Genomic DNA, 20,535 nt, shown 5'->3' on the forward strand with positions numbered 1-20,535 from the left:
AATATTATCTATCAACCTATAAATTGGTTGACATTAAACAATTTGTTTTAACACATATCCTATATAAATAAATTATATATAAATTATATAAAGATGGCAAACATAAACAAAAATATCTTAATCCATTGAGACTATATTATTGTGTTTGTAATGCATGATTAAGAAACTAAGAATATATTATTTATCATTTAATATCATTTTCTAGCGATATTAAATATATCTTTCACCTCAGTTGTTAGTATCATAACATAATACTAACACTTTAAACATAATCTCAATAAATTAATAACAATTATATACTTACATAGTATAACAATAAACAATTTCTTCATTCAGTCTTTTCACCAAGTTCACCCTTTTCAGCATCATTAATAGCATCCAACAAAGATGTTGGTTCAGGTTTGTTTACAGTAGCAAAAGGTTTAAGACCAGCCTCAAGTAATGCTTGCCTAGTCACAGGTCCGATAGCAACTGCTTTTATATTATTCATATTGTAAGATTTTTTGTTCAATAAATCTACTATATATTGTACTATAGATGGACTAAAGAAAACAAATATTCTGGGCACATTATCCATGAATTTCAATAAATCATGTTCTAAATTTTTACTGGGCAAAGTTTTGTAAACAACTATCCTGTGAACTTTTATGTTATTTTCATTAAGAGTCTTTTCAATTGTTTCGCGTCCAATTTCACTACATGGGTACAATAAAGGCTTAGATTCCTTTGCAACAGAGGTGACTAATAACTCTGCTAACTCTTTCGCATTGCCAGTTTCTTTACCAAAGCAGTTTTCTGAACCTAAGTGACTTTGGGCAAAGTATTCAGTTGCTGGCCCTACACAAAACACTGGCAAAGTTTTCCAGGGTTGTAAAATGTCATTATCTTCATTTGTAGCAAATTCAATTGCTTCTACGGCACGTCGACTGGTCAAAATAAGTCCTGTGAATGTATTGTTTCATGAAAATTATTGATATTTAAAAAGTATTAAATTCTTTTGTAATATTACTACCGTAATATGAAGAAGACGACAGAAGACAGGTCTTCAGCTCCGATCTATTCACAAATTCGAAACACAAAGTAGGTAAACAGTCACACGAATAACCTGCCATTTGCAATATTTTTACATAAGCCCCTTGTGAATCATTCTTTTCCGACAAACCACGACATAAAACTACTTTTTCGTAATGTGATGCCATATTCGCGAATTTAGCTTTTCTTATACGCGCTAAAATATGAAATTTCCGTACACTAGTTACACGAGCGGAAATAAACGTCCGCAATTTATTCGAAGTATCGGTAACGGAAACAGATATATATAACTTAATCACATGATGACGCGACTTTAATACCACTAACTTGCGAAAAACCACGGATTCATTCAAAACAGTCAGTGAAAATGACGAATAAAAGCGCGGTAAAATAACAGTTCGTATCCCGCACGACCGCCATATTTACTACTGTAGTGCCGCTATCTACCACCAGAGGACAATCAGTTAGTTTCGAATTTTCAACTACGGAACGAGTGCTGTTTGAAAGTGAAAGTTATTTTTCGGGTGAAGAAAATACAGGATCGGTGTTGATTTCATTGTCACTTTTATTGAAACACTCTTTAGGGTACACAAGCTATCCTAGATAAGCATTAAGGAAAGTATAAAAAAAAAAAAACACTGAACAACTGCTTACGAAATCACAAAGTGGATGTCTGTTCTTCTTACGATCGATAAACGTATCATTCGAACGCGTGCATTCGAAGGCACAACGATCCTCGACCCTTACGCATCGAGCATTTCGCCATGAAAACACGAACCACATGATGAAAACCTACGCGTTTCCTTGCGACGCTGAAACGTCATTTCACATCGATCAGGTGCAATGTGAAGACGCGGACAATGATACATCCAATGCCCTGTAAAGAACTAGACTTAATGGAGGAAGGAAACAAGGAGACAAGGACAAAGGGGTATGTACGAAATAAAGTATGGAAATTATATCGTATGCAATGGTCGGGTAACAGAATAGAAAATAGGGAGTTTTACGCGATAAACACTGGCAGCACTGCAATCTGTTCTCCTGGCAAAATCTCGGCGAACGTCGACATACGAAATATTCGTTCTTGTTTCACGGACGATTATAGCGCACAGAGTTCCATCGTAAAGGGGACCGAGTGCCTTCTTACTCGGATTCATTACGCAAAATAGAATGTTTATCATGAGAATCCAAAATCTACATCTTCTTAACAACTAGGGAAACTTATGTTACAGAGAACTGTAAGAGCTATTACGACGTACGGATTAAAACGTATTCTTATCATGAAACTATCTTTCCAACCAGCATTCGAATCGAATTCTATTTCGGTTCTGCTTCGCTGCGCCTCTGGGGAAAATGGTCGTTCTTGGCGGGATATTCGAATCGTATAAATGCACAACTCCCTTTCTCGCTTGATTTTTCTTTCCAAATTCACGAGCGCCGTTACCACTATTACCAGTTCAACTATGTCGTTCGTAACTACGTTTACATTGTTCGCATGATTCGTCCATTACCTTCCGCTCGTAAAATTTCAACGTCGAGAAAAGAATGAGAGCAAAACGAACATTTTTTTTTCTTTTTTTTTTTTTTTTTTTAAAAAGAAACATAAAGAATCATTGTAAAAAGCCTAGCCTAACCTAATCGTACGCTTAGAGTCTACTTAAATAATAATCACAAAAGTGAGACCAAGGTCCAGAGCGCTGGGTCTGGCCAGGACCATTAACCGACAGGCGGTCTCGATACCTGACTTCCGATAAAGTGTTCGTTAAGCAGTTCCTTTGCGCAATCTCGGGTGTCACAGGCCTCTGTCGACTTCCTTCCAAGCACTGAACGCAGAGGTGAACGTATCGCTAATTTAAAAACAAATTGTCCAACCAATCGATCGCATGTCTGAATTTTTACCCGATAATTAACCGAGACTAAAACATGAAAGTTGAAAGGGTACACGGTTAATATTTCATCGTTCTGTAAGTAACAGGTAGAACGTTCGTGGAACCTCGAACCGGGGTCTGTGACAAACGACTGGTGATTTGTCAAGCTCTCGTTCGTTCGAAAGGCCAACATCCGTCAGAAAGAAGTTTCCTTTCAAAGGGAAAGAAAGGGGGGCGGGAGGGGGGGAAAAAAGATACAGAATTCATTACACCTCTGCGCAGTGAGTCGACGACTATCGTGTCACGGAATCTTCCGGTACCGGGAACCAACGAAATAGAAAAAAAAAAGAAACAAAAAAAAATGGATGTAGAAATAAATGCCTAGTAATTAACTCGAAGACACTCCGATAGTGAAGTATTATGCAACTTACGTACTTAATTGGCCTTAAACGTAAACAGTAAAGTGTAAAGGTATGACTTAAGTACAACCACAAGAAGTTGGTCATTATTATGGCATTCATAATCCTTAACTACGCCCCCTATTAGATTAACTAACGGCGCGTGTTAGCGTAAATCTCTCTGCTAATCGTGTGCCTGATGATTTTTCGCAATCTCCGCGTCACGAGAAGCGCTTCCGGTATTGACCACCTCTCATCCCCTGCGTCTGCCACGCTCCTTAATCCTCCTTCCCCTCGTGAGAAGCGATCTCGTGAGAGTTCTATGAAACCATCCTCGTGTACTTGTTTCCATTGATCGTTGTATCATTCTGGATTCGCTCGGCTATCCTACTCGTTTGCAAAACGACGCTCGCCTATCGTCACGCGAATTTTCTCTCAGTTACTCGACGAACGAAACCTGAGAAGTCTAACGTCGCTTAGCGAGGTCTCTGTAGCCACGAAGGTCGCTCAGACTTTGGTCGGACGAGTTCCCTAAATCGCAGCCCGAGTCTCTTGAACTTATACGATAAAAGAACTCAAACAGCAATAGTACAAAAATCTTAGTCTACGAAGATCAATCGGACTTTCATACATCTTGTTTCCTCTAGATCACAATTTGCCTTTACGAGAAAGCAGATCCGTTTGCAAAATTGTTCCCTGAGTCCTTTCGCGGATAATCTAGTCGCACGCTTTTTCTTTGCTAGCTCCATTATTACATAGGTCGATCAAGTCAGAAACTCGGATCGGTTCTACTCTACAGCTACAGAGATCCTCAATCTTAGATCGCGAACGGTAAGCGCCATCTTCTGGGTGCCATTTCCGGTTCCTCCGGGCTAGTCCAACCGGCGTCGTTCACGGGCTCGTCTTCCGGGGTTGAAAGCTGAACCCGAAGCTTCGATCGACGATCGCAGAAAGCACGCAGTATGCTGTCATCGTTCTTCCTCTTCTCTCGTTCGAATAATCTCGCGCGGTTCGACGCGAGACCGGTTCAAAAGGTTAGGTCTTCTTCCAATGGCTGTCGCGGTTGCGATGAATTACAAAAGAAAAAAAAATGAAGAAAAAAATCGGACAAATGGTGGGATCATCGAGGGACCCTAGATCCGTCCCTCCGTCGATACTTGAGCTCTGGCTACGAGTTTTGATTAGTCGAAGACATCGGAGATCCTTCACGCCCCATCCGGACCGCTCTCTGCCTTCTTCAGCCCTTCGTCGGTTCGAATCTGAAAGCAAAATTTCACGCATTAATTATACGTGCTTATTCACTAAATTTAATAATAATAATAATAGAAAGGAAATGAATCTATGGTCTCTTTGATATTCCACTCGTTGATGAAATAAATCGAAATCTATACGAAGTTGACATAAAATTGGAATACTTTTGGTACGAGGGGAGTTAGGTGTTCTATGATAATTGTCAGATCTAAGGAAGAGTTTTCTATAGAGTTCCATAATTGACACTAGGTTTACGGACCTTATCTGTATACCTATTTCTAAGGACACCTGTCAAATTGACAGGTAAAGGAAACCACGTGCCTTTTTTTTAACGATTAGTTTAATTTAAAAATAATTATATATTATATTAACAGTCTTAACACTTTACCGGCCGCTCATTTCTCGCCGCCAGTGAATTTCGCGCGGGTTCTACTAGTTGTTGATGATCATATTTACGCTATTTTTATTATTTAAAAAGGCACTAATGTTTGAGACTAACGGAACAAGCATCTGCTTAAAGAATGTCGAGAAAAGACGATCGGCAGAGTTAAAACAGAAGCATAATGAAACATTGTGCCGCGCTGAACCAAAGTCACGTCTGCGAGCGGCCGGCAAAGTGTTAATATAAGTTAACTAAATCTGTTAGCATCGTATAATTGGAGCAACCCTTCCGTCAAATAAACGGAAGTCAATCGGTTCTGTAAATCTAGTGTTAACCACTTGCGCTGGAAAGACGTGCCACGCACGTCGTAATACTTTTGTCGCAGAATCGCCAACAACGTGGTACACACGTCGTCAGGCAATTGAGACAGAAACACTGGCATTCTGTTAATTTCTTGCCAGCGAAAATGATCAAAATCGACTGATTGGTATATTTTTGGTACAGGGCAAATTAGGTGTTCTGTAATATTTAACAGACCCAGGATAGAGCATTTTACAGAATGCCATAATTAAAATTAGTTGTCATCGATTCACGAAGCGTACACATTTTCAACCGAGTCTTGGAATCTACCCTAAAATCCGTCCAGACGAATCTCTCTTCGAATCTCTCGTTCACGTAACCACTTCTCGAGCTCGTTTGCCCCTTTCCCTTTCCATCGTGGCAGGAATCGTGTCAGAGCGCTGGTAGATCGGCAAAGAGCCGTGTCCAAGAGCATGAAGATCTCAGCTACCACCTCGCGCCGGTTTCCCGTGGTAATCGGGGAAAAGGAGAACGATCCCTGGCGGTCGAACGAGCAGCCCCGATAATCGACCCTCGGAGCGTACCAATAATTTGACGTAATTTAATAAACGCGACCCTGGCGTTCGTCGTACGTGCGCCGGGTCGCGCGACTATCATTACCGACAGTTTGATCGTATCTGGTCAGTGCGTAATGACGATGCACCTAGTCCACCGTCGGTGCACCAGTGCTCGATCATCGGTCATGCAAATTGCCGATGCAGAATGCAGGCCTGCCCTCCGCGATACCGTCCATACGTTCCCTCTTTTACGTGGGAAACAATGTATCCTGGCATATACTAGGGGATACTAGGCAATCCTAGGGAATTCGCGTTGGTCCTCGAATTGGCCTTGAAAATGCGACTGAGATGGAACTGGAACTGGAACTCGAACGATGATCGTTTCTAGTCCTTCGAATATTTCATGGCATCAAACAAAGAGGGAATACTAGGGAATCCTAGGGAATTCTCGGATAGCGTTGGTCCTCGAATTGGCCTCGAAAATGGGACTAAAGTTAAACTCGAACTCGAACTTTATACGGAAGATCGTTTTTAGTTCTTCGAATGTTTCATGGCATCAAACAAAGAGGGGTAAGTTCCTAGATCCACCGCGAGAGGGTTCTCCAATCGAACTTAATTATTCGCCATATTTTTATTCGCTTCTAAGAGATGCAGAACACTCGGACTCGGCAAAGTTTTCGAGTATGGCGTTCATTTTCTACCGCGAATTGCACATTCCCGCGCAGCCACGACCACAGGCCGCGCTTCGTAATTTCCCTCGGTGCCATAATAAACGGCCAGACGAACGCACCGGGCATTCTCGCGAGAGCTTATGTACATGCAGCTCGGAGATGGTTAGCGGCGCTTTACGCTCCGTTTGCAATTCAATTGAAACATCACGAATTTCCAGTGGCAGCCGCGGCGTTAGAACGAGCGCTTTATTATTCGCCAAAGATGGCGAGATCCGGCCGCGCGAGAGGTCAAGTTCGAATAGTGAAATACCGAGTGGAATAGAGTTCATCCGAAAACTGAATATTCATCGACCGGGATCGGCGAGGAGGAAGATGGAGGGGGATAGAGAGCGGAGAAAAAGTGGTGGTCGTCTATGGTGATTGGAATTTTTCGCCCTCTGGCGAATAATTGGTCCCACGCCGTATCGAACGTGGACGTCTTCATCGGGGATGTTTTATAGCACGAGCAATTAAAATCGCTCGTTTATTGCCGACGCCGTGTAACACCGGCGGCGCTATAACGCGCTTCTAATAACGGCAGATCGCGCCCAGAGGCCTCCACTTGCGCGGCCGCCATGATGGACGACTCCTAACCTATACGCGCGCACTTTCCCTCGATGCTGTTTCATCCGAACCACATTGACCGAAGAAATCGTCGAATAGACAATGAAATGGAATGAAATGGAAGACAAAGGTACAAGCCAAGTGCCTAAAATACTATTTTAAGTTTTCTCCTCGCGTTTCCTTCGGCCCGACGAATGGCACAGCACGCCCCCAAGATGGCGCCCCATCTCGCCTTCAACGTCCCCCGGTTTGCACACGGGGGATTCACCGTGAAGAGTTACGAGCCTTCAGACTGATTATTAAGCCCCGAAGATTTAAAGCGCCGCTTTGTATACCTGGCTGGCGCGGCGAACGAAATTCATTTAGCGATCGAACAACTGCGACGCGCTCGACGTTTTAATCAATCAAACGGGTCAATAGCTTCTCCCTCTTCTTCGTCTGACCCTCCTCTCGGGTCTCCGTTATCTTTCGAATGCTCCGCGGAGGAACGAGTGCTTGAAAAGTAACAGATTCGCTGGAACGCGAGCAAAAGGACCAGCCTCCTTGCTCCTCAGCTTCGATTTCTCATCCACCCCGGTAACGAACGCGTTCATTCGAAGTTTAAGCCCGAAGTCTAAACAACAATTATCCCCGGACAAACCGAGGCGATAAATCTTATCAAGTGAAAAGCACGCGGATTATCCGCGATGATTGTCCAGGATCGATAGAAGAAGATGAAAGAGCTAATAGAGCGGTGCGACGGACGAGCGGAAAAAAGGAGCAAGACAAAGGGTGGAGGAGGCTCAAGGTCGCGTTTGCGAAACGGCGATCGAAAGGATCGATAAATCTTCGGGCGACTATCGACGCCGCAAGCCCGCCCCCTATGTATACAATGTTGTCGTTGCGCGGCGCGGTATATTTGCAAATTATTTATCACTCCACGGTACGTGGCAATTACAAGAGCCGCAGCTGAGGTATTTCATCCGACGATAATCGTGCGAAATTCGCGTCCGACGACGGTCGAGGCCTCCGCGTCGCTATTAATAATCGTAAACGATCATTAATTTCGCGTCCGATGCTAAATCGAAAACGTGATTTTTCCCCTCCTTCTTTCCCCCTTTTTTCCTCTTTTCATCCGCATCAAAGGGGCAGACAGGACGCAGGCTGAAACCGCGAGAGGAATCGTTCTGAAGGATCGATTCTATATATAGAAGTGTGGATTTCACGTGTCAAAACCTCGATATCGATCCTCCTGCTTGGAAAAGCGCGCGAGACGACGCGAGCGGAAGGATCGAGAAGTTCGGGAGCGCCAGGTGATTCACTGGGCCCCGAGGAATCCCGAGGCTACAGAAAAGTCTCGGCCACGGCTGCCAGGAATTTCTTTTCAGCCGGATATTTTCGTCGGGAGTGAAAAGAAGCTGGCTTTCGCGAGACTCTTTCAAGAAGGCCGTCGTGTGAATGACACGACACGAGCCGGCGCGCATACTGCGCCATACTTCGCAACAAAAACCCTCGCTGCCGTTGTTCCCTCGTGCGTGCCCGCACAATGGCCGTGCATGCATTTATTTTTCGGCGACTATGTTGCCGCCGCACTACCGGCTGCGACGAAAAGGAAATTGTAGCTTACGAGCTCGTCCAGGCGAAGCTATTATGCCAGCAGATAAAAATTCCTGAATAACGCCCGCTTTCAACGGTCAGCCATTTTCTGCGACACCGGCACTCGGCTACCACGTGACTCTCGCCGAGCGTCGCGGCCATGATCCGCGATACCGAGGTAATTTACGCGCTTGGCGATTTTTCGGCCAGTTTTAAGTCCCTGCAAATAATTTCCCAGCGATGCAGATGCAGATGGAGATTCGTCGTGTTAGAAGGGACGTTTGCTCAGTGCACGTGTACTTTTCGCAAAGGCCCGTGCCGCGAGCCGACCATCCGTGTGCAGAGGTCACCGACCCGGACCCCTTCGCCGGGCCAGGATTCGCCAAGGGGGCCCAAGCTGGGCCAGACTTTCGGTAATGAACCCATTGTTGTTCCTGCCATCGTTTATCATGTTGAAGTCGCGCCAGCGAAACTTACTTCCAAGGGAGAGTCTCTCCGAGCACAGTCTGCGTGTTTGCTTTCGACATCCTGTGTAGTTATGGCAGATAAAAGCCTGGGAAGAGAAATACGTCTCACCTGCCGTCTGACCTTATCGTCTGATAATACTGGAAAAGCTCGTGGAGCATGGTCTATGGCAGGAGAGATCCTTCGAGCACCTTGCGATTTTCAATTCTCTGAACGGTTGAAGTGGGAACGTTTGAAAGAGTTGGGAAACAAAGAATGGTTACACTGGCCCGTTTCCGTTCGAACAGCTGCGACCAAGTGCAGCAGACTTCATAAAGGAAGACCTTTATTGGCAGTCGACGTCGTCGCGTGGCCACAAAGAAGGCAGACTGCAATCGAGTGGCGAAAAAGTCCGGTCTCGCCATTGTCCCAGTGCTGAAATGCCCTTATGCTCGCGTATGAATATGACTATGATGATATCCGCAGCGTGGGTCGCTTTGTTCCTCCTCGTCGCTCTGTCTTACCCCGCAATGGCGTAGGATTCGCGAGGATTCGTACTCGAAAATCGAACGCAGCTGACGCTTTTCCTTTTATCGAATCTTAATTGCCTCTTCTCTACCATTACCAAATGACTGTCGCGTGACGGTGTACAATGGGAATTTTTACATCGTACTTCGCCAATTGCAGACACGGTTGCGAAATTTGACAGCGATCTGAGGACGAGCGAAGTAAATTTAGCCTCGCAGAACTCCAAACTATCCAATTTCTCTTCGTGCAGTATCTTAAACTGACAAAGAAGAGATACCACGGATTGGGGAATACATTTCAAACGTATTTCGAATATATCTCAAACTGAAGTTTCGAGAAGAACGATGTCAAGGTTGCCTGACAGAGAAGTCGAGGAAGATGCGAGGAAGCACGTACTCAAAATTTCTTCGGCAGCCTGTTCGACGAATTCCAAAGACGCCACGGGCTCGAAATAGCCCGAAGCAGAGAACGCTCAAATTCCAGACAGGCAAATGTCGGCCAGTGAAATTTGCACGTCCCACCGCTGGGGAGTAACGCTTGAAGAACGATTCGCGGTTCAACGACCGATCGTTTGCGAAGCCCTTCAAGCCTGGCAGCCAGTCGGACGTCATATCTTAGCCACGATCGTCTCGGAGGAAACACTTGGCTTTGGGATTCGCTTTGCTCCAAACACGCAGCTTTCGTCTCTCCTCTCCGGCAACCCTGTTCCCTCTCGTCGTTTCGTTCCCCGTTCGCCAATAACCTCGAAACCAGGGTACCTTTTCCGCGAGACGTTGTCGGCCCTCGTAAAGATCGGTCTTAACATAATATCGCTTGTGTAAACTGGCGTAAACTAGCGTAAACGAGCGTGACGCGATTGCCAAGCAAAGTGGCTCCCCCTACCTCGGCCGCCGCCGCTTCCTTTTCCCCCATTTTGGCCAACTGTCACGCGTGCCATCTCCCGGCACACCGGGAACTACGATTCCCCCACCTCTCTCTGTTACATTCGAAATATAAATCGAACACGAGACAAGCACGACGAGTAAAAATCCTCGCAAAACTTTGTCGAGAAAGCTCGGCAGAGCAAAGTCCCGGAAGTTTCTCACGGAAACGTTGGAGAAGGAAGGAGAATGATTTGGACATCGTTAGCCGGATTTTTCCACGATTTTCCGTCGTGTCCGACTGAAACGAGCCATGAAGCAACACGGTGAGAATATTCCGCACTTGCGGCGTCTGGTTGGTGGAACGAGCCAGCTCGTGGCCACGGCCTTGTTTCCCGATCAGAGGTCATACAGGAAGTCCTTTTGCAGAGTTCATACCCATAAGTTACCTGCGCGGCCTTTGTCGCGGTCTCATGTACCGTTCTCCGCCATGTTATGCTACTCAGCCGTACTAATACGTGGATCTTAGTTAAATCTTGCCCGCTTATCGAGAATGAAATTCGTGGGAAGAGCTTAGCCTGGAGTGGCTCGGCCACGTGCAAGGGAAAAACCAGCTGTTAAACCTTCCATACCCGTTGCACGCTGTGTTTGCTGCCCTTCGCGTGGCTCACTACACGAGAGACTACCACGACCAAGTGATGTAAAGGAATTTTGCCACTTTCGTTCGCGAGAAATTTCGATAATCAACGATGCGCATGGGAAAGAAACATGTTCGTTTGGACTATTAAGAGACCGATGGATCGAGGCGAAGAGGAGAGGAAGTGTGACGCGGAGCGGCGTAACGGTTCGAAGGGACATTGAAAGTAGAGCCAGGTTGTCGAAGAGGGAAAATGTAACAACAAATGGCACGGAACGAAAGAGCCAACTGCGCGGCACGTGCACGTAGGCGAGCAGCTATCTTTCGATGCACACGTCCACCGTGCCTTCCTCCTCGCGCTGCACGCGCTGCACAAAGCGCATTGTTGCAATCGCTCGACCCAGATCGCGTTCCACTCGCCTCCACCGACGTGCACCGGAAAAAACCCCGAATTCTACCAGCCACGACTGATCGTCCAAGTCTTCCGGTATCCAAATTTAAGATTGCACTTGGAACAACTTGATTAGCACGTCTAGTCAACGTTTAGGGGTCTCGGATGATTTTCTAGGGCTAGGAAGACCTGTTTCTTTTTCATATCATTAGTCATTCGAGTATCGAAAATATTTTTACAGAAAGGATCCACGGGTATATGGACCTTTCCATGACGAAACTTGGTTTTACGACCTAATAAGTGTCAAAAAGTATTTTTCCGAAATTTAAATTTAACTTATCAGAGTCCAAATTATGTCTAAACTTTCGATTAAAGATTCTGCATTCAAATTTACTAAATTGGTCACTTGATTTCCTTTCATTCGATTGTTATTCTATTTTCTTTTTCTTCATTTCAGATTCCCCTGTCTTTTTACTTATAGGTCTCTTGACAGGTGATGGCGAATTTATTATTATTATTATTTTAAATTATACGCAGAATATCACGTTCAAATCCACGAGACAAGCAGACCGAATTAATATTTATCCTACCATTCTTATCATCCGCAAATTAAGATAAATGGGCAGCTTCGTGATGACTCGCGAGCGCCACACTCGGTCCCCACCGGAACCAACCCGTCCGCCATTTGCTCTCGCGAACCCTGTTCTCGGAAACGCGCAGAATTTCAATATGGAAGCGATAACGAACAGGGATTCGATTATTATTCTATTTTCTTTTTCTTCATTTCAGATTCCCCTGTCTTTTTATTTATAGGTCTCTTGACAGGTGATGGCGAATTTATTATTATTATTTTAAATTATACGCAGAATATCACGTTCAAATCCACGAGACAAGCAGACCGAATTAATATTTATCCTACCATTCTTATCATCCGCAAATTAAGATAAATGGGCAGCTTCGTGATGACTCGCGAGCGCCACACTCGGTCCCCACCGGAACCAACCCGTCCGCCATTTTCTCTCGCGAGCTCTGTTCTCGGGAACGCGCAGAATTTCAATATGAAAGCGATAACGAACAGGGATACCCCGGTATCCGTCTGTGAAACAGCCTGTACGCAGATACATCACACTTAGCACGCGCAAGCAAGCATCATTCCTCTTCCTCTCCTTTTTAGGATACCGCAATTTCATCCTGTCATCATCTTATTGGACAGACTGTTTTTTTGCACAATCAAGAAACCCTTTGTCATAATCTTTTTCCCGGCGTGACAGTTCCTGACAAAATACAAGCCCTCGGACTCGGAACAAATGACAACCGACCGTGAAACAAATCGCTATGCTAATATCAGATACAATCAGCCAGCTCGAGCTGCCCAAATTGCATCTGCTCGATGTACCCTTCGATCGACCCGACAGTCCACCAGTAATTCCATTACGACCGTGCGATTTTTCGAAGCAGCCATGGAGCATGGTGCAGCAGCGAGAGCTAGCCATCGCATGGAAATCGTCACGTACCGGTTGCGAAGCTCGCCGATCGCCCGATGGGATTTTCACGCGTACACCGTGCCAGGGTAATTATTATCGGAGCGGATCGGTATCGATCGGGATTAATTGGCCGCGCACTTTCACTCGGTGACCTTTATAATCGGCCAGCCCGCCATAGACGCCCGGGCACAATTTATCATTGTCGCCGGAGAAAACTTAATTGGCGCCGGTGCAACGTATAGCCCTAATTGATTCCGAGCCATCACGCCTCGTTCTCTAGGCCCCTGGTTGCGCAACCGGCTCCGTGATCCACCGTGATTTCCGCAGGTGTTGCGGTCAACGTCTGTTTCGCGGCAACAGGTAACGAGGAGTACGTCGAACGTTCCGCGGGGATACAGCTCGCTACAGAAAGTATTTGCATAACGTGCTTATGCTCCTTGGTATTCTTGCGTGGCGCTCGGGTGTCGTCTGCGAACGTCTTGATCTGAATATGAGAGATCCCTGTTCTGATAATTCCCCGGCTATTGTGTATGCGAATGAGATAACCTCTTTGACAATGACCGGGGAAATTGGAGGGTAGAGAGGGGGAATATGTCCAATCGGAGTAATTTGAGGAGGACTGAGGTTGGTATCAGAAGGATTCAGTTTTGGAGGACGATTAGGGGACTTGAGACATGTCTGGGAATAAAGAGGAAGTATTTCGAATGTTTGTTGAATGAGAACGTTATAAATATGTAATGAGTCACGTGGGGCAATATACAGAGTGTCCAAGAAAAAACGTATACACACTTTGATATCTTATTCTTCCTAATTTATTTTTTCTTTTCTAGGTACAACCCATTTAAAATAATGACTGATTTTAGTGTGTATACATTTTTTTGTGACACCCTGTATTGTCAACGGTATATTGAAGAGGTTAAGAATAGAAATATATTTTTGCGAGGAGAAAAATTCACTATGACACAAGATATAAAACAGGAATTTATTTGGAAAGGGTGTAAAGAGTAAAGCATCGATCAGGTATAGTGTGGTATTAAAATTAAAAAGAGGTTAGAAAATGGGGTTAGCTACCTCGATCTGTGAATAGCTCATATATATATCATAATATAATGATGACACTGACTTCCTAAAATTTTCTAATATTTTCTAATAATTGTAAAGATATTAAATCTGAAATCTCAATATTAAATTTTAAATATTACAGATGGTATACCTCTAGATCTTGCACTCTAGATATTCAAAGATTAGGAAAAGAAGTGTATTTGGGAAGGTTTGGAAACCGATCCACGTAATCGATAGGTTTCTCGAATATTCGGTTTCGCATCGTTTATTTTCGCTCGCTGTGCGAGCAGTCAAAGGTCTCCCCTGCGATTTGCATTGCTACGCATGCGAGGGACTCGGGTATTTGCAAATATAATTGCCGCTTCCTTCTGGGTGCAGGATGCGCGAGCTTTTTCACCGTGCCTGACCTCGATCGCGTACAGGATTATTACGGTGATTCCTTAATCGAGGCAATTAATTGCGCCTTTCGAGGATGCCTCGAAAACGAGCCTCAATGACCAACGTTTACTTAACGATACTTTTATTTCGATGCCTCGTGGATCACCCTCGAATCACGATCCTGGCAAAATGACCAACGTAATTTCGCAGAATTGAATTTAAATTTCTACAACCGATTATTTAACATCGCGAGGAATGAAAAACTGCGCGAAGTTGCGCAATTTTTTCTCCCATTTTTCAATTAAATCTCCTTCGAAAGGAACGTCAAAAGTCAAAGGAAGGAGCTCGTTAGGTCGAACGCCCAGTGGTGGGGGTAAGCACTGTCGCGGCGCGCGGTGGGGGTACCCGTTGTCGCGGCTCGCGGTGGGGGTAGCCAGTGTCACCGCTCGTGGTGGGGGTAGCGAACTTGACCGTCCCATCTATTTCGTCCGGGCTATAGGACCGTAACTACCAGTATCGAGTGGCAGCGCGGGACTCGACGCTTTTCGGCCATCAAACATCACGCGTTCAACTATCCACCGCGAGTACACGTTCGGAATTATTATGGAACACGAGTTAGACGGCTATAGAAATTTGAAGTAGGCAGTCGGCGCCGAGGCAGTCGGACCACCCTGTACATAAATAGAAGGAGCCTCTCTCGCGTACGAGCGTTCGTCCGAGTTTCTACGTTCGCCAGAGCGGCGAAGGTCACAGTTAATCGACCGCGAGATACATAGTCACTCTGGTTACAGCGGGAAAAGTAACGACTGCTATAATTGCGGCCCTTCGTTTCCGTTTCAGCAACGTAGCAGCAACGCACAATTTCCAGCAGCAAAACGATCGCTCCTCGGGCGCAGAAAGCAGGGTAGGAATAAAAGAAACAAACGAGGTAACCAGAGGGATCCGGCGTTGAAACTCCGTGATTTCCACGTGCGCGAAATGCCATTTTTTCACGCGGAACGAATGGAAAGTGGTAATCGGCGAATCGAGTGTCCACGTCGACAGAGGAAGTCCTCGATGCAGAGGGAGATACGAGAGGAGAGGGCGGAGACGGGGGAAACGGCACCGTTATCGCGGCTCGTTTCTTTGTCCTGCCTTGGAAAAATGCTCGTCCGTACCGATACCGGCCAACGAATGCGCGGCCCGATAGAGAAACTAGTTTTTGATTCCTGGTACAGGGGACGTCTTCAGCAGCGATACCGGGCCCTGTGTCTTCCCGATAAACTTCGACTTCACGTAACGTCCCTACGATTCAGTATTTATTGTACTTAATTGCGAGGTGAGAGCTTCTATTTCTGGGCATGGAAATATTTTCTGCCATTTTTGTTTCCCTATTGAATGTCTACCGATATCGTTGAATTTTGGGTTTTGGGTTTTAGGTATAAGTGATTTGATTACGTTTGGTACAGATTTTTTAGGGTTTTAGTTTAATATTCTGTTGATCTGATGTTCTTTGACGTTAATAACTTACTGATCTACGATTTTGGGACAGAGTTAATTCTTGTGGCTAGAGAATCGTCTGTATTTGGATACAGAATGAAAGTCATATACTATACATCATATATTTTTGGAAATATTATAGTATGTTCCAGGATTAGTCTACTATGATGCTTGCATTGTAGTCAGTCTTGGAATTCTAAAAGAAAAATTCTAATCTACTTGATATCAGAGCTAGCGAAGAGATCAAACCTTGATTTTTATTTAGATAAAAATATGATTATATAGAGGACCAGTGAAAAACTGACAGATTTAAAAAAGTCATAACACGTTCATTTTCTTTTCTCGTAGATTTTCGTAGAGCATTATTTGAAGATTAAAAAAGAATATGTATTGTAAAAATTATTTTTATTTTATATCATCCAGTTTTCAATAGCTATCCTGTATAGGTTGTCACAAAATTCATGCAAGATTTGAAGTTCGCGCCATTTTTGTAGTAAAGCGTTGTCAACGAAAAGTAAAGACAGCATGAAAGATGACAGCTCAAGGATATTAAAAATGAAGCATTATACGAAAGAATAATGCGTTTCCATTATTAAGCAATATTTACAATTTTTAATTAAAAACTTGTGTTCCCTATCAAAATTATGTCCTGCCTGAATTTTGGGACACCCGTTATATGGTCATTTATCTCTCTCATACCACCACAATTATTATCATTCGTGTATAATACGTTCAATTGTTAACTAAATACCATTTCACCGTTTATTTCCTCATTAAGTTACTAGATATCAATATCCCTAGCATGAACCTGAAAACCGTTCTTCCATTTTGGCGAACGCATCGAATCGAACAAGCGGTCGGAAATTGCACGATTTATATTAACGTTACAGCCGATTTCAGCGTGCAGCCTAGAATTAAATTGTACACAGGCCACGACCGGGGCCCCATTCGTCAGTACTGAAACAGACTGCTGAAAATCGTTTCCCAGGGCGTTTAACGAGGTAATCTTTGTAGATCAGGTTGATCCGCTCGGTGGATGGCGAGAAAACGTCGTAGATCAGCCACGCCGATGTTACACGAGCAGTATCGTTCCCGTGGCCGGAAAATCGATCACCGTTAGCAGCGTGAACGGCGCTAGTTTCGCGCGGTCGTGAGGCTGAATCGGTCGGCGCCGATTCGTACGTGAGAGAGGATAACGATAACGGGAGTGCAACGCCTGGGAAAACGATCCGCGCGTTCGTTCGTCTTCCGTGAGATGCGGAGGCCGGCGACGGTGTAATACAATGTTATTTATTTACCAGCGTCGAGAGTTACCGATTAAAGCGATCCCATGGCCTGCGGCGGGCATCTCCCGATGACGAGCTTCTCTTTCTCTCCGCATAGCGCCGTAATCGGCCCGCCTGGGTTCCCCTAGCCGGGGCCTGCCCGCTTTTTACATAGCTCCGCGTCCAAACGGAAGCTCGATGGGCCTATTAATTCGCGTCTGTTACACGTGGCCGCGGGAACATTGAAATTCTGAGTATTCCACTCGGTGTGCTATTTATTTTTTTACACTCGCCGCGCGAATAATCGTCGTGGGAATCGATCTCGGTTTAAATTTCGAGCCTATCTTGATTTCTCTTTTAGATTAACGCTTTGCGGCTCGTATTTCGTTCCCTTTTTTCTCCTTTCAGGCTTTTTTCCCTCGTTTTCTTCTGGTCGAATGACAGGTTGGTTGATTAATATGCGAATTATGGAACCAGTCAGAGTGACTGGTTCTAGACATTTTGTTCGTGCGATTATTGAAAGCGCGCTTCCGGTGAAATTAATATTGCCTCGCCGAGATAGAAAGTTATCCCGCTATGATATACCATTTTAATTAACGTTGTTTATGCGTATTATATTCAGGACAAATTAGAGATTAATAGTTCTGCTAAATGGAATCTTAAAGTGGTCTTTACGTTGAGTAATTAACACGAATTAGCGTAAATTAGGAGCAATTGGTCGACGAGGTTAATATGATAAATCTGACTACTAGTTAATATGATAAATCTCGTTCTTCGTTCTCAAAATCGACTTGAAGGAATTAATTCGTTCGTTTATGATCTTATTAATGATTTATATATTTAAATTTTACTCTCCGTGTCTCAAAATGATTAAATTATTTTGGCTCTCTATATCCCAAAATAATTAATAAAAATTTTAATATAAATTTGAATTTCTAAATAATATCCCACAATAAATAATAAATAAATACTTCCAAACTGGTAAGAAACCTTCGCAATCTTTCTCTGAAGGCATTTGTAGTTTTCAAATTTTTATTTTATATTTATCAATTTATATACATCACGTATATAAATATTTATTTTATATTCGTGTTATCTTCATTAATTTTCCCAAGTTTTCATTGAATTTCCTGTACTCGTATCAGTCTCATCATCCAAAGACATTTATTCTATCAAATATTCGACATATTGGATTTTTGCGTTCCAAAACTGATCTCCCACCCTCGTTAAGCTCTCAAACAAAATCTCTGCTTGGAGATTTTTACGAGATAGCTGCTGGAGCCTCGGGAACGTATCGAGGGAGACGTATAATCTTCGGTAAGTGTAAAAATCGGCGTCGGTTTCGAGGCTCACCGGCAATTAACCGCGCGTGACGTTCTCCATATCAGGGCGAGCGAGCGCGTTGCTAATGTTCCGTGCGATTTTTATGGTCACGCAAATAGTTTACGAGGCTCTCGTGCCCGTGCTTTGCTATCGAGGCACGTTCGAGCGAATCGCGTTGCTGCAATGCACCTCGCTCGGATTCGCTCTCACGCGGCGCGGTTACTCGCCTGGAAAATTATCCAGTAACCCAGTGACACTGTGAGAAGCAGTGGAACCTTTCGTCAATCGCTACGTGATCGATATTTCGATACACGATCGCCGATTCCCCGTTTCTCGAGCTTTTCCAGCTTTGGGGTCGAAGGCGACCCCAACTCGGTTGCTCCTCCAGCTTTGGGGTCAAAGGCAACCCTAACTTGCTTTCCCTTCAGTTTTGGTATTAAGAACAACCCTAACTCGTTTGCTTCTTCAGTTTTGGGGTCAAAGGCACCCCTAACTTGTTTTCCCTTCAGTTTTGGAATGGTGAACAACCCTAACTCGTTTGCTTCTTCAACTTCCGGGTCAAAGGCAACCCTAACTTGTTTTCCCTTCAGTTTTGGTATGGTGAACAACCCTAACTCGTTTGCTTCTTCAACTTCCGGGTCAAAGGCAACCCTAACTTGTTTTCCCTTCAGTTTTGGTATGGTGAACAACCCTAACTCGTTTGCTTCTTCAACTTCCGGGTCAAAGGCAACCCTAACTTGTTTTCCCTTCAGTTTTGGAATGAAGAATAACCCTAACTCGTTTGCTTTTTCAGCTTCCGGGTCAAAGACAACCCTAACTTATTTGCTTCTTCAGGTTTAGGGTCAAAGGCAACCCTAACTTGTTTTCCCTTCAGTTTTGGTATGGTGAACAACCCTAACTCGTTTGCTTCTTCAACTTTCGGGTTAAAGGTAATCCTAATTTATTTTCCTGACAGTTTTGGTATTAAGAACAACCCTAACTCGTTTGCTTCTTCAGTTTTGGGGTCAAAGGCAACCCTAACTTGTTTTCCCTTCAGTTTTGGTACAGTGAACAACCCTAACTCGTTTGCTTCTTCAACTTTGGGGTCAAAGTCAACCCTACCTTGTTTTCCCTTTAGCTTTGGTATCGAGAACAACCCTAACTCGTTTGCTCATTCAGCTTCCGGATTGGGGACAACCCTAACTAGTTCCCCTCTAGAGCTTTCGATATTTTTAGGTATTAATGCCTTATGTCTGTAAGTATGTCACTCTTATTAGTGACTTATATCATTTTTGACAGAGACTGGAGATTTTGCTTCTTCGTACTTCGAACTATTAGAATTTTTCGGATTTTAATTCACTTGGATGAAAATGTAGCTAGTGCCTTCTATTGGAGATCTTGACAATTTTCTGGTAGAGCTTTAGAGCTTTCTGTTGAAGTACCTGAATATTAAAAATAAACTTTACATTCCAGGAATGTGGAGGCCATCTCGTCTTTCCTTTTTTTGTCTTTTATCATGGCATGTCTTCTGTCTCCTGTTTTCTGGAGATCTAGGTGTCCTGTGTAGCTCTGATCAGGCAGGGTAGTTCTAATACACTTGTCTAATAGACATATATATATATTTTCCACCATTTCATTTGATACATTCTCTTTGTAATATAATTCCTCGACACTTCTGATGTTCCAAAATCATGCTTACTTTTGAAATCGATCATTTTCTGTCAAAGATCTGTCACCTTCTGATCCCTTTATTCACCTTCTGATTTTCCTGGGAAACTTTTGTACTTTTTCATCGTTCTATGGAAAAGTATATTTTCAACTCCACTGATATTCCTTCCACCAGAAAGATCGGTTCGATCATTATAGTATTTAGACGAAATTCCTATTTTGTACCTCGAGAATCCGTTTAAGATTCTCAACGTTCGCGAGATTATCTCGCGCAGTTCCTCAAGCATACAAGTTAGGCGCAATGCAGGTTTCAGTTGCACGGTACGGTAACTGTATTTAAAACAGAGGGAACACGTGTTCGACACGGTGGCGACTCAATTAAACGACGATAAAGGTTCGA

The 20,535-nt window shown here is 44.1% G+C and overlaps 2 protein-coding genes across 2 annotated transcripts in view; both read right to left on the reverse strand.

Moving 5' to 3' along the window:
- Positions 1-328: 328 nt before the first annotated feature.
- On the reverse strand, positions 329-1,302 carry Uros1 (Uroporphyrinogen III synthase 1). Its single transcript, XM_017903247.1, has 2 exons — positions 1,013-1,302; positions 329-942 (listed from the first exon to the last, which is right to left on the reverse strand). Exons 1-2 carry the CDS (start codon positions 1,197-1,199, stop codon positions 329-331), a joined length of 801 nt encoding a protein of 266 aa, XP_017758736.1. The 5' UTR covers positions 1,200-1,302.
- A 2,709-nt stretch (positions 1,303-4,011) lies between these two features.
- The window catches only part of sano (CABIT domain-containing protein serrano), a 52,806-nt gene continuing 36,282 nt past the window's right edge, over positions 4,012-20,535 (reverse strand). Inside the window, exon 3 of the mRNA XM_017903230.1 lies at positions 4,012-4,557. The gene's annotated coding sequence lies outside the window, so the exon portion shown is untranslated. The remainder of the gene's footprint in view (positions 4,558-20,535) is intronic.

This window comes from Eufriesea mexicana, unplaced genomic scaffold (assembly GCF_001483705.2).
Source record: "Eufriesea mexicana isolate 0111107269 unplaced genomic scaffold, ASM148370v2 scaffold2208, whole genome shotgun sequence".
In the NCBI taxonomy this organism is placed as follows: domain Eukaryota; kingdom Metazoa; phylum Arthropoda; class Insecta; order Hymenoptera; family Apidae; genus Eufriesea; species Eufriesea mexicana.

Bases quoted from the DNA above. Each gene is read 5' to 3' on its own strand.
- Uros1 (XM_017903247.1), bottom strand. From the start codon at position 1,199: ATGGCATCACATTACGAAAAAGTAGTTTTATGTCGTGGTTTGTCGGAA. The intron at 943-1,012 runs GTAGTAATATTA...ATACATTCACAG, and splicing joins GTCGTCTTCTTCATATTACG to GACTTATTTTGACCAGTCGA.